The 15340-nt window shown below is 36.9% G+C and overlaps 1 protein-coding gene across 1 annotated transcript; it reads left to right on the top strand.

The window, feature by feature from the left end:
• Positions 1–13885: 13885 nt before the first annotated feature.
• On the top strand, positions 13886–14545 carry LOC147515856 (uncharacterized). Its single transcript, XM_086593074.1, has one exon. The coding sequence runs from the start codon at positions 13886–13888 to the stop codon at positions 14543–14545; it is 660 nt and encodes a 219-aa protein (XP_086449200.1).
• Positions 14546–15340: the final 795 nt, after the last annotated feature.

The following is a 15340-nucleotide window of genomic DNA, read 5'->3' as shown; positions in this document are numbered from 1 at the left end:
AAAATGTGAATTATGTTAAACATGGTCTTAGGATCCAGTACTTACAGCCACACACTCCAATAGGAGGGCCCGGTTACCTGAATAGTGCACTCACCAATATATGGAAGTGAAAGGAAGTACACCAAACAACAAAGGCCAGTCCTCATAGACAGGGTCCTGTAAAAGGACTTCCTCCACATCAGGGGACATTAACTAGTGAAAATGTGTTAACTTTTGGCCATTGACTTGAAAGGTATTGTTGTCCTTGGGATTTACCAAGGTGATTGCCCTGTAAGGGGTGACTTCAGTAACCATAAAAGGACCAAACCAACGGGTTTTTAATTTTCCGGGAAAAATATGCAGACGGGAGTTGTAAAGCAAGACCTTTTGACCAACCACAAATTCTTTGCACAAGATTTGTTTATCATGAACACGTTTCATGTTAGCTTTATAATCCTTTGCGAGATTATAAGAATCGCTACGGATTTCTTCAAGCTCATTCAATTGCAACTTGCGCTTGACACCCGCCTTATTAAAATTAAAGTTAAGGCTTTTTATAGCCCACATAGCACAGTGCTCCAATTCAACGGGCGAATGACAAGGTTTCCCAAATACAAGTATGAAGGGAGACATACCTATAGGAGTTTTAAAAGCAGTCCTATACACCCATAAGGCATCATTTAGATGCTTAGACCAATCTTTCCTATCAGGATTTACAGTTGTTTCTAAGATTTTTTTGATTTCCCTATTAGAAACTTCTACTTGGCTGCTAGTTTGTGGATGATAAAGAGTTGCCACCTTATGTGTAACTCCATACTTTTTAACTAGAGACACAACAACTCTGTTGCAAAAATATGTTCCACCATCACTAATGATGGCTTTAGGAATGCCAAACTGACAGAAAATGTATTCCTTAACAAAAAACACAACTGTCTTATGGTCATTCCTACAGCAAGCCATGGCCTCTATCCATTTAGACACGTAGTCCACGACAACCAGAATATATATAAAACCGTAGGAAACAGGAAAAGGACCCATGAAATCAATGCCCCATACATCAAAAATTTCTACAACCATGGTTGGATTTAATGGCATCATATTACGCTAAGTAATTCGCCCAAGTTATTGGCAACGAACGCACGTCTAGCAATGCACTTGGGCATCTTTAAAAAGGGTGGGCCAATAAAACCCACATTGAAGAATTTTAGTAGCTGTTTTCATACCACTAAAATTGCCACCACAATCTTTGTCAAGGTAGAACGATAGAACCTCATTATATTCCCACTAGGGAATACAACGACGAATAATCTGATCTGCATAATACTTAAAAAGGTAGGGCTCATCCCAGTAGTATAGCTTAACTCTAGCCAAGAACTTCTTACGTTCATTTCTTGACCAAACAACAGGAAGAATATCATATGCTAAATAATTCACAATGTCAGCATACTATGGTGCAGAAAAAATAGGATACAGATGTTCATCATGAAAGGAGTTAGGTATGGACTCAAAATCACTATCATCGTCATTTGTTAGTCTAGATAAGTGGTCGGCAAACAACATTTTCGACCCCTCTTTTGTCCTTAATTTCAAATGTGAACTCTTGCAGGAGTAGAATCCATAGGATTAATCTCTGTTTAGGATCCTTCTTTGCGAGAAGGTACCTAAGGGCTGCATGGTCTGTGTAAACTAAAGTCTTAGTACCAACCAAATAAGGACGAAACTTATCTAAAGCATAAACGACAGCTAAGAATTCTTTTTTCATAGTTGTATAATTCCATTGAGCATCGTTTAAAGTTTTACTAGCATAATAAATGACAGTGGACTTATTATCTAGTTTTTGACCTAACACAGCACCAACGACATAATCACTAGCATCACACATAAGCTCGAAAGGTTTAGACCAATCTGGAGGCTGTATAATGGGTGCAGATGTTAAGGCGGCTTTTAAAGTTTCAAATGCTTGTTTACAGTTAAAATTAAAATCAAAGATGGCATCCTTTAAAAGCAAATTAGTCAAAGGCCTAGCTATTTTTGAAAAATCTTTGATAAAATGCCTATAAAAACCTGTATGGCCTAGAAAGGCTCTAATATCATGGATAGTCCGTGGTATAGGTAGAGACGCTATCTTATCTAGTTTGGCCTTATCTACTTTGATGCCATCACAAGACACAATGTGACCTAGCACTATTCCCTTTTTCACCATAAAATGACATTTTTCCCAATTTAAAACTAGACTATTCTCTTCACACTGTGTCAAAACCTTAAACTGGTTAGATAGGTAGTCAGTGAAAGAGTCTCCATAGATAGAAAAATCATCCATGAAAACTTCCATGAAGCACTCTAGCATGTCACTAAATATATGAAGCATATCCTGCTGGAAGGTACCAGGAGCATTACAAAAGCCAAAAGGCATTCGTTTATAGGCATACGTTCCAAAAGGACATGTGAAGGTAGTCTTTTCTTGGTCATCAATATCAATAATAATTTAAAAATAGCCAGAGTAACCAACTAAAAAATAATAAAAAACATGACCAGCTAGACGTTCGAGCATCTGATCTATAAATGATAAAGGAAAATGATCCTTTCGTGTCATGGCATTTAAACGTTTGTAATCAATACAGATCCTCCATTTCATAGGACCATGCATGGAAACATTTTCACCCTTAGCATTACGTATCATGGTAATCCCTGATTTCTTAGGAACTACGTGAATGGGACTTACCCATTCGCTATCGGAGATTGGGTATATGATACCCGCATTGAGTAAACATAAGACTTCTTCCCTGACTACCTCTTTCATGGTAGGGTTCAAGCGACGCTGAGGTTCCCGAGAAGTCTTTGCATTATCCTCCAAATGGAAACGATGAGTGCAAACATTAGGGTCAATCCCCTTAATGTCGTCTAGGGACCAACCAATCACTGAACGATATTCCCTAATTACCCTAATCAACTGTGCCTCTTCATCCACAGACAACAAAGAAGATATAATTATCAGATGACTACCATCTGGATCAAGTTGAATATACTTCAACTCAGAAGGAAGAGGTTTAAGCACCGGGGTGGTGGGAGTGTCGATAAAGGCTTTTGGTGGTTCCTCATCTTAAGTAGTGAAGACTTGTTTAGGTAACAGGTCTTCAAACTCAGTAGATGGAGCAACATAAGGGTTTATGGTAGGTGTAGACTCGAAGAGGGCATTGACTTCCTCTACGTAGGAGTCATCTTCAAAATCTGAACTTCCAAAGGAAAGGAATTTATTCATCTAGTTTTCTAGAAACATGTTATTAAAATAGTCTTGAGCTAAGCTCTCGATCATGCTAACCTCCCCATCTATAGACAAATCTGGTAACTGTTTCATCATTTTAAAAACATTGACCCTAACAGAAAGATGGCCAAAAGACATGGACATCGAAAAATCGTGGCAATTTATAAGTACGTTGGCAGTTGCCAAGAAGGGACGCCCTAAGATGATCAAAACAGAGTCGTTAGTTACTTCTGTATTGAGGATAACAAAATTAGCAGGATAGTAGAAATCCTGAACCTTAATAAAGACGTTTTCAACCACATCCTTAGGATACTTAATAGATCGATCCGCTAATTGCAATGTCATTTTAGTAGGTTGCATCTCCTGTAGACCTATTTGTTTATATAAATAATATGGGAGTAAGTTAACACTTGCCCCTAAGTCTAATAGCGCGGTCGTCATGTGAGAATCTCCTAAGGTGCATTGCACAGTAGGATGACCAGGGTCCTTGTACTTAACGATTCAATTATGTTCGGATAAGGTTGGAAATTGTTTAGTTAAAAAGGCGTCTTTAGGAATATTTGTCTTACGCATAGTAGTGCACAACTCTTTAAGAAACTTAGCATGGTGAGATAACTTTTTAATCGCTTCAAGAAAGGGAAGATTTATCGTTAGATTTTTAAAAACTTCCCTAATCTCTTCGAAATTCATATCCTTAGTTAACATGGCTAATCTCTGGGGAAACGGTGGTTTCTCTCTATATTTAGCGTATGGATCAACAGGATGTCTAACCTTGGCTTTGTGGTTTAACTGGTACCTCTACAAGGGGTAGGATCTTCAATTTCTATTTTAGTATCTAGTTCAATATCCGGTGTAGGGACGATTGGTGGGGTAACTACAAGCATAGTTACTGCGTTATCAACCACTCTACAAGAACGGAGAGTGGTGATGGCCTTTAGCTCACCTACGATTCCATTTTTATTACTAGTATTACCATTTACTTTAAAGGCTGTGTTTGTTATTTTAGGATTAGGTATCTCTTGACCTACAAACAAACCTCTGGGTTGTACTTTCTCTTAGGCTAACTACTGTAAGAAAAGTTCGATGGACTGTAAAATATGTTGTTGAGTTTGCATAAAGGCATCGAAGCGATCCGGTTGTGGAGGAGTGTTTGTTACAGGTTGTGTGACATGAACTACGTCACGTTGATTATTAACAGGTGGGTTGTTATAGTTATGATTAACCGGAACAATACCTCTATTAGCATTATAATTATTACTATTATAATTATTATAAATCCCTTGTCCTTGTCCTTGTCGTGGTGGAGCTTGGTTGTAATTATTTGTTGGCCTAACATTTTGATTATTATACCCTGGAGGTGTAACTTGTTGATTATTTCTCCAACTGAAGTTGGGATGTTGTCTCCAAGGGGCGCTAGGAATAGGATAGCTATTAATGGAGCAAACATTATATGCTTTGGGATGTTTGCTGCTCGTAGGTGAGAGGACAATAGGAGTCGGGATGCTCAGGACTCAAACATAAATTACATGGATTAGAGTTGACATTCATAATGGGGACAGGCTTTTGTTGAATAGAAATAGCTTCTACCTTTCTAGTGAGAGATTCGATTAAAGTTTTAAGCTCAAGATCGGGTTTAATCTCAAACATACCAACAACCTTATTTGTTGAAGAAGAACTAGCGGAGCGGGGATATTGTCACTACCCCCCAAGTTATTATTATGCTTTGTTTGATCTTCTAAAAACTTATAAGCCTCTGAGGCTCCTTTACTGAGGAAACTATCCCCATTCAGTATAGCTAGGACCTCTTTATGGTGGTGTAAAAGTCCCTTGAAAAAGGCACGAACTAACGTGTCTTCAACAAGGTTATGATGTGGACACTATTAATAAGAACCCAAAACTGTAGTTTTAACCCCTTAATAATACTACTTTTAGACCAATTATGCGAGTAATAAATAAGAGTTAATGCTAATTACGTGTTTTTATGTATTTCAGGCATGGAACTCAATTATGTGTAGAAATGTGCCACTTTGGCAATATAAAGGAGCAAAGGGTTGGTTGCTAAGAAGTTCTGTGATAAGGCCAAGATTCAAGGAGACAAAGCCTTTATGAAGCCCGGTCAAAAGCTGAAAAGTCAACACGAGCAGAAACAGTGCACAAGTCAACATGAGACCTCAGCCCATGCACAAAATTTTGGATCTGGCCTCCTTCTTTACATAAAACAAGACTTAGCTCTGAAGAAGGATATAGTTAGATAGCTTAGAATAGAAAGTAGCCATTAAAAATAGCTTGTAGATCTAGTTTTTGAATTCAATTAGTTAAATTAATTAGTTTCATTCCTTGTTTTAGATTAATTCTTTGAATTATTGTTCTTCATTGATTAGATAAATAAAATAGTTTATTCTTGTTCATTTCGATTTTGTCATTTAAATTTGTAGATCTAATTTCAATTCTTGTTGTTATTCAATTCTTAGTTATTAATTAGATTTGAAGTTTTGTTTAATCAAAATTAGTAAAGTTCGAATCTTTATATTATGTCTAGTGTTAATTCAATGGGAAATGATAGCTTGATGAATCAAGGCTAAACCTCCATTAGAGGGGTTGAAGAAGCCTTGATGAAACTTGATCTTTGTTAACTTAGAAATCGTCGTGAGAGTTTATTCCACTCTAGAAGGTCGTTGATTCGCCATGAGAATGGGTGGACGACCTCACATGCTAGTTATTAAAAAGGTAGAGATGCCATGTATAATTGGGGATTAGAACTACCATTTTGATATGTGAAGCATTGCAATTTGGATCACGACGAGTCTTTGTTAGTTGATTAAGTCGAGTTAAGGTGCATTTAATCCCCTTTAATTCTTTATCTAGATTCAAACCCTTAGCATCCTGTCATTTCGCTTATTCGTATCTTTTTATTTGAATTCACATCGTAGTATAAATTCCATCATTGCTCTCATTAGACTTTGGATAGACTCATCAATTGTAGAAAACTTGAATGCTAAAGGACTAGGAGTGGAAGGAATCTTCTATTCCAACTCTACGTCAATAGATTCGAGAGTAGAAAACAAATATATTTGTTAAGTAACAGTTCAGTTTATAATTTTACTTGCGTTTAGAGTTTCAAAGCTTTATTTGTGAGTAAAACTATCTTTTTATGTTTATCAACTGTATAAGCAGGTCAGTGAAATAATTCCAAGCCCTGAAAAGGATTAATGAGGATTCTGTCAAAAATAATGAATCTTGGAAAGCATTTCATGTGTCTTTAGTGGTGGGTAAAAATGTTCCATAAATAGTTGAACAAGTTTGGCCCATGAGTCCACAGAATTAGGTGCTTGGGTAGTTAACCAAGATGCCGCCTTGTCGGCTAGGGTGAAAGGAAAGACCCTCAATTTAATTTGTTCCGTACCAACCGTAGGATGATGGAATGTGGTAAGGACTTGTTCAATCCTATGCATACGGTAAGAAATTAAATATATTTGGGGGGATTCGGAAATCCCCCACTGGGTCTGCAAGAACGATGCAAGATTTTGGGCTATCGTTCAAGGCTTTGTAAAAGTCAGAGAGAGGAAACTCTCTTTCTTTAGCCATTATTTTAGGTGTAGTATGTGGTATACTAGATAAGGTTGTGTGTTGACGTTCATGATAGATTAAGTTAATCATTTTTTTCTCTACCTGACCTTAATCTCATGCAAGGCTAAGTTCAATATTGAAGAAATACGACAACAGTCAAAACAACCCTGATATGCTAGTATAAATCCTCTAATAGGAGATGCGAGGAGTGGAAGAAAGAAGTACCTAAATGCCTCCTTACTTCGCTTATGAATAGCGTCTTGTATACGCGAACTTAGTGTATTTTTCAAGTTAGAAACACTGAATAACTTTAAGAAATGGAAGTTTGTACTAACCGGTGAAAATCGGGCTGTTCAGAAGAAGGCGCGGGTCGCGCTCACAAGTAGCCTAAATAGGGCGCAGGTCGCGCTCCTTGTGTAACTCGAGTTCCAGGCGTGTCAGCGCAGGGGGCACTCGAACTTTGGCTTGGATGGGTGCATGTCGCACTCCTTGTGTAACTCGAGTTCCAGGCATGTCAACACAGGGGGCGCTCGAACTTTGCCTGGGATGGGCGCAGGGCGCTCTCAGGCTTTTTCTTGGAATTTTTTTTAGTTTTTGAACCAAACAATCACTATTAGAACCAAACAAGGGTTGGTGGGTTTAATGGGACTTTGGAAAAACTAACAATACGAACAAAAACAAATCTAAATAGAACTAAGATGGCAGCGGCGCCATTTGATAAAAGGTAAAACGCTAGTTTTACCTACAAATAAACGATTAAACTCGAACGTAAGTAAAACTAGAACTAATCTGTGCTTAATATCAAAGTTTTTTACTCTCGTTATCAAAGTAATATTTGGATTAGAGAATTCATTCCACTCTTAGTTCTTTAGAATTCAAGTTAACTACGATAATCAGTCTATCAAAATCAATGAGAGTAACGATGGAAATTATACTACGATGGTAATTCAACTAATCAAGATACGATAATTCAAACTACGAAAATACTAAATTAACAATATAAGGAGGAATTAGAGGGATTTGATTCCACCTTAATTCGACTTAATCAACTAGCGAGGAATTGTCGTAATTCGAATTGCAATGCTTTCGCATAGCAATTAGGTCATTCTAATCCCTAATTGTTCATGGTAATCTCTACCAACTAACAACTAGCATGTGAAGCAATCAAACCCATTCTCAGGGTGAACTAATTGCTTTCTAGAATGGAATAGATTATTACAAAAAATTCTACGCTAACAACAATCAAGTTTCATTAAGGCTTCCTCAAACCCCTTTAATGGAGGTTTTAGCCTTAAATTATTATACTATCATTTCTTAAACAAGAACAATTAAAACAAGTCATTATTGAATAACTACTTAACTTTATTAATCTAATTTAACAATAGTCTAAGATTTAAAATGGATTAAAACTGAATTTAAAACTAATTTAGAACTCAGATTATGAATACTAATTATCAATTTAAAACAACTAAATCTATGAATCAAGAATTGAATTCGAAATTAAATATTGAAATATAAACTAAGTATTTTATTCTAAAATTCAAAACTTGTTCTAACAACTAATAAAATTGACAACTAACTAGATTCATTTATAAAAACTAATTTAATGAATTAAAACTAAGTATTTTGATCATTCACTCCTTAAAAAACTAACTAAAAACTAATTGACTAAGTAAAAAAAAACAAGATAGCTTAAGATATAAGTCTTTGTCTTTTATATGGAGGGGACAAGATCCACAAATTCATGCATGGGCTGAGGAGTCATGTTTTGGGTCGGAAAATCGAGCCCAAAACCTCATTACTTCAGTCCATGAAGGAGTTTTCAGCTGAAAATGACTTCAACAGCCTTTTTATCCACTTTTGCTCCTTTGATTGGGTCAAGGCTTGGACCATTAGAAAGCTCTTTCTGAGCTGGTCCTGTTAACTTAAGGTAGGCCCAATTCCGAGGTATAAGTCTAAAGATACGGTGTTCGGAAGTTATGCTGACTTTTGTGCTATGTTTCTTCCCGCGTTGACTTTGACTTTTTAGCTTTGACCGTGCTTTAAAAAGGCTTTTTCTCCTTGAATATTGGCCTTTGATCATAGAACTTCTTAGCAACCAACCTTTTCTCCATTTTTGCACATATTCGACTCCAATGCCTGAAATACATAAGAACAAGATAACAGTACTAACTCTTACTTATTAATCACATAATTGGTCTAAAAGTAATATTGTTAAGGGGTTAAAATAGCAATTATGGGCTATTACCAAGGACAAGCAAGATGTTATTTTGGGGTGGTAATCAGCTCCCAAATATGTATTTTATTACCTGTATATTGCTGCTTTATAACTCTTCTTATGCTTAACGAAAAGACAACTCATAGCTTTTACTGCCTTTTTCAGGTTAAGGAGTATTTCAGACCACTTATCATAAAAGCTGTATCTTAGCACCAAAAGGAGCATTAATCACGCTTATTATGAATACCAGTAGCTGCTATGGAAAAAGGTTGAAAAAGTTAAAGTCAACCAGTCAAAGTTAATAGTCAAAGTCAACAGTCAAAGTCCTCAAATCAGAAGATCAAAGATGGAGGCCCTTATCTCAAATTATGAAGATGTTCTTCCTAAACCTACCTTGGTCAAGAAGGCACCAAAAAGCAAAAGCAAAAGCAAAAGTGAAAGGGTGAGGTGTCTAGTTTATAATAGAGAAAGGCAAATTTGTAATTAGCAAAAGTAGGGGTATATAACCCAAAAGCAAGGGAGAGAGAAACCATCAATTGTCTTAGGATCCAAATCATTTGGTTTGTTTATTTTCTTGTCTTGTTTTTCAATTCATGTTTTTAATTTCTTGTTGTTTTATTTCATTTTATTTCAATCAACTTGTTATTTCATTTCCTTTATTTCAATCAACTTGTTACTTGTTCTTTGTTTCAATCTTCCATCTTATTTTCTTGTTTTATTTCAATGTTTTAATCAATCTTTCCCTTTTATGTTTTCAAGTTATTTCAATACAACAATTAAAGCTTTCAAGTTCATTAGCTTAGAACCATTCTTATCTTTAAAGAGTGTACCTTTCTTCTTCATATCTTTCTCACTCAAACTCTAAACAATTTAGGATAAACCTTAACTTCTAATCTAAACTCTTTTGAAGTATACTCACCACAATACCAAAACTTCAGTTAACCATGATGCCGCCTTGTCAGCTAGGGTGAAAGGAAACACCCTAAGTTTAACTTGTTCCAGACTTACGCTATGATGATGGAAGGTATAAAGAACTTGTTCTATCCTACGCATGTGTTGCTAAGGTTTCTCGTGGTCTAAACCATGGAAAACTGGTAACAAGTTAAATATGTACAGGTGAATTCCAAAATCCCCCATGTGGTTTACAAGAACGATGCACGACTTAGGTCCATCATTCAGGGCGTTATAAAAATCAGAGAGAGGAGTCTCTGGTTCTTCAACTAGTATTGCAGGTGTTATGTGTGATCATCTAGATAGGTATGTGTGTTGACGTTTACGATATACCACGTTAGATGGTTTCTTCTTACCAAACCTTAATCTCATGCAAGGCTATGTCTAAGATTAAAGAAACAATCATAGTAGTCAAACAAGCCTGATTATTACTAGAATTTACTCCTCTAATAGAAGAAACGAGGAGTGGAAATAGGAGAACCTATATGCCTCCTCACTGCGCTTACTAGCACCTTCAAAATCCAAGTGCACCATCTTCAAACTTACTGGAATACCGTAGCAGCACTGTTCCAGATCCTAGAAGGTGACTGGAATGACTTGTAAAAAGTTGGAATTGATCAGTAATAGTTGGAGGGCATGCGCCCTATAATATAGGCCAAATAGGGGGTGTGCACCCCTTGACTGTTAATTTGAGAGTCAGGCTTGCTACAGTGGGTTTCTATTTATTCATGTGGATTGAGCTGGAACTCTTATGATGGATCAGGCTTGCTATAGTAGGTTTCCAATTTTTTTTTTTTTTTAATTAATGGGCTCACACGAGTACTGGGTAATACTCTATAGGCTTTCGTGGGGCTACTATGAAAACATTAACTACTGTGTACTGAGTAAGGGGGCGTGTGCCCTTGTGATAAGACTAAATAAGGAGCGTGCGCTCTCTGTACGAAAAATAGAAAAGGGGACATAATAGGGGGCATTCACGCTCTGTGGTAGGCAAATTAAGGGGCATGCACTCTCTTAACTATAAGCAATCAGTTGGATTTTTTCCAGCCAGTTCATTGTGGTGGAAGGAGTTTGTTTGGAAAATTTTATGCACTCAAGCAGTGGTAGAAAAAAAAAGAGAAATTTGAACAGTACGAAAACAACAAAAATTCAAGAACTATACTAGTGAACAATATTTTCTAGGTTTAATCATGCTAGAGAAAACAAGATGGCAGCGATGCCATTTGATAACTCAAAAAAATAGTATATTACTCTACTATTCTTATGCTATCAATAACTAATTCTACTTTACTCTCATAACACAATCTATAATATAGATGAGTCGCGAGGTCGTTCCACTCTTGTTTCTAAAACACTTAATGAATAAACATGGAAAATAACTAATAACTAGATGATGAGAGTAATATATGGGTCCTGGAAAATAGTAAATTTAATGGTGATTTAGAGATAATAGAGAGGGGTTGTTCTACCACGTAATTCAATTAACTATTAATCGAGTTATTGAATTAGTTTATTGATCCCTGGCAAACTCATGATTATCTCTTTTCATAGCCTTACTAGTATGAGAGATTAGCACACCCACGAATCTGTTTTGTGGGGATTCTAATCTCTAGTCCACTGTTTATGAGTTCTATCTCTAAAATCTCACAATAATGAATTTTTTTTTTCAAAAATTTAGAGGTTATGGAAAACCTCAACATGTATTAGAAAAAGCTCTCAAGTACATAGTTTATTTCCTATCTTCGTCCACTATATTATGTAACTTAAAATCAAGAGGTGGGAGAAAGGAAATACCAAGATCATCCAGTGATCTGTACAACTTTGAATGGAAATCAGTTGCCTCATTACCCTATCTATAGATATGCTTAAAACTGCATTTAACAAAGTGTCTTCTGAGAGATGAAATTAAGGCTACAATGTTAGAGCAGTACTAAGGGCTTTGGCATGGGTCCTTGATAATGTTGATAGCTCCTATAGAATCTAAGCTGATATCAAGGTTGATAATTCCTTGCTCTTTTGCGTGCTGAAGTCCATTTGTTATAGCAAAGAGTTATTGGTATATAACCGAGGGTTTAGATGAACTGCCTGCATATGCCAGAGTAACATTTCCCAGTGCATCTCTAATGATTCCTCCAAAACCATTCCCATTGTCTTGGACTGAGCCATCTGTGTTAAGCATATATGAGTTTTTAGTTGTTGGTTCCCATTTGATCCAGTGGGATTCTGGTTCTCTGAAGTCTAGTTCCACTCCCAATCTTGTTGCCAATATCCTCAGAGAAGCAGATGCCTTGACATCTGTCAAATTGTTTTAGAAGTATATCTGCATATAACCCATAACCTTTGTACTCAACTACTACGCAGAAAGCTTTAGATTCTTTTTCTTCCATCTGTTTTGCTCACACCAAATTTCATGAACAGTAGCTCCAATACATGCTTTATAGATATCAACACTGATAGAGTTAATTCTACAAAGTCTGAAGATCTCGTACCATTCTTTAGTGGATCCCTTCACAGTCCCTCCTATCCCAAGTACATTCTTAACTTATTCCCAGACTTGTTTGGTGTATTGGCAATCAAAGAATAAGTGCTTGGAATTTTCATACAAAGCATAACATAAGCTGCATTCAGAATGTTGCAAAACCTTCTTTTGGATCAGCCTATCTGGCGCGGGGCAATAGTTGGAGAGTAGTTGCCACAAAGTGAATGAGTGTTTTGGTACAGAGAGTTTCCCCCACACCACTCTATACCATTTTACCTTTGTTCTCACTTTTCTCGGCACTATATAAGCGGATTTCACTGTGAAGCCACCAGAAGTACTAGGGACCCATACCACTTCATCTTTCTCAAGATATCCATTGACTTTAGTTCCCAAAATTAGACTTTTGAAATGGCCCTCTAGGAGAGAAGTATTCATGGAAGATCAGACTCCTTGTACCAGTGCATCACTGACTTTTGCTCCCTCATTAAGGTTGAAAAGGTTTCTTGCTTCAGATATCTCCCACAGAGGTAGAATTCCTCTCCAAACCCAAGAGCAGCTTGATGGAGTTTTCATAAACCAAAAATAGTGTCTTTTAATCTGCTGACTCCATGTCTAGTTGGGCCACAATGAGTCATTTTTTACTGCAATTCTAGAAACCAATCCACAATATGCATCATTATTCCATGTTCGTGCATCAGTCATGCCCAAGCCACCCTGCTCCTTTGAATAGCTTAGTACCTCGTGAATTGCATGATGTATTTTGTTTGCCATGCTAGGACTAGACCGAAGGAATCTATTGCAAATCTTGGAAACCTTATCAAGGATTTTCTTAGGAAGGACAAAGGTTTTGGACTAGAACACTTGAAAGGAAGAAAGTACATATTGAATGATTTCAAGTCTACCAGCTCTTGACAGAGTTTTATTCTTCTAGTTTGAAATTTTGGATGTTAATCTTTCCACCGAAGGGAGACAATCTCTTATTCCTAGTCTTGATGATGTCAGGGGAAGACCTAGATAGGAGATAGGAGGTGAGATAAGAGAGATGCCCATTGCATTAGCTAAGCCTTTGCCTACAGCTTGAGGTATACAACCAACTAGTAGTGTGTTTTTTGCAGAGTTAATATTCAAGATTATCTCCTTCACTACTAGAATGAATTCCATGTCTCATTTGTAAAATAATTTTTAGATTAGATTCCTAGATCCTATCTTCTACTTACTTCATTTCTTTCCTTTTTTGGGTTGTTTCAGACCACCTCAGAAGAAGATAATCGATCTATTTATCTCATCCTTTTAGATATGGCATCATCCTCCTCTTCCCTCCCCACGCCCAACCCACCCCCACCATTTCTATGGAGTTCTCTTTTTCAGAACTCAAACACTACTACTTCAGCTAATACAACTTTAAATAGTTGTACACCCATCATAGAAGATGGCGCTGCTGTGGTTCCAAAAGATCTTATCGTTGAAGGGAATCAGTGAATGGAAGGATTCCCTGGTAAAGTACTTTTTAGATAAGAGAATGGGGCTTCCCTTTCTCAAGAGTACACTAGAAAAAACTTGGAAACTTAAAGGCTCATTGGAGATCACAAAGGATAGAGATATGTTCTTCATCAGCTTCTCTACTATTGAAGATAAACAGATGGTTCTTAAAAGAGGTCCTATCTTCATTGCAGGGAAGATATTTGTTGTTCGTACATGGACACCAGAGGTAGAAGGGCAAAGAAATAATGTCAACACAGTACCAATCTGGGCCAAACTTTTCAAAGTCCCAAAAGAACTTTGGACTAAAAGTGGACTCTCATACTTGGCAAGTTTGATTGGTGAGCCTCTATGTATGGATGGAGCAACATCACAGAAGAAAAGACTCGACTTCTCAAAGGTATATGTTACTATTCCTCTGACTTTTGATTTTCCCAAATCAGTGAAACTTAAACTTGGGGGTAAATATGTTTATCTTGATGTGAAGTATCTATTGAAACCACCCTCTTGCATCATATGCAATCATTTTGGGCATGCAACAGCCAAATGCCCAACTTCCCCACCTCAGGTTTGGGTTCCTAGAACTAGAAATGCAAGATCTCAAAACTAGACAGCAGTTCTGGATGCAGCCCCTGTCATTACCCCATCTCTTGGTATAAACTCAGACTCTGACAATATTTCATCTACTATACTTAGCCCCTAAAAAATAACTATGTCCACTTTACAATTGGTGAATCCATTTACCTCAACATCACCTACTTCTAAGTGTGAATATGGTGCCTCAAATATACAAGCAGGGTCAACTCCCAGTAACATTGGGTCATTGTTAGCTACTTTTACACTTCTTGTCAGAAACTCACCTTCTTCTGGAGGCTCTCTGCTCAACTCTCTTCATTGGAACTCTCCCTTTACCTTGAGAGCACACTCCAATTCTCCAACTGTAAGTAGAGATAGACAAAGTGTTTCCGGTAACCGAGGGAAAGAAGTTGTGGTATTTAATACAACTCAAGAGCAAAATGTGTTAGTAACAAATGAAGATAGCATTCTAACTGAGGAAGAGTTATATCACTTCAATATTGATAACAACACTTATTCAGCCATTGTCATTAAAGAAGAAGGCATAGCAGATGACGATTTCTTTGAGCAACAGGAGGAACCTTTTAATGATCAGAATGTGTTACTTACACCTCTGCGAATACCTTCACAGATTACCACCAGTTCCCAACTGCAACAGCAGCAACAATCAGGCAAAAGGGGTAGAGGAAGGCCCAAGGGCTTAGGTAACAAAAACAAACAAAAAGATAGTTTTTATGAAGATATGCATATACAATGTTAGAGGTATCAATGATCTGAAGAAAATAAAAGATCTCCATGTCTTCAAAATTAGAAATAAACTATCATGCTT

Source organism: Coptis chinensis, chromosome 2 (assembly GCF_015680905.1).
Source record: "Coptis chinensis isolate HL-2020 chromosome 2, ASM1568090v1, whole genome shotgun sequence".
Taxonomy (NCBI): Eukaryota; Viridiplantae; Streptophyta; class Magnoliopsida; order Ranunculales; family Ranunculaceae; genus Coptis; species Coptis chinensis.
The sequence above is the reverse complement of the archived record's forward strand: the minus strand, read 5'-3'. Positions and strand labels throughout refer to the sequence as shown.

Bases quoted from the DNA above. Each gene is read 5' to 3' on its own strand.
- LOC147515856 (XM_086593074.1), top strand. From the start codon at position 13,886: ATGGCGCTGCTGTGGTTCCAAAAGATCTTATCGTTGAAGGGAATCAGT.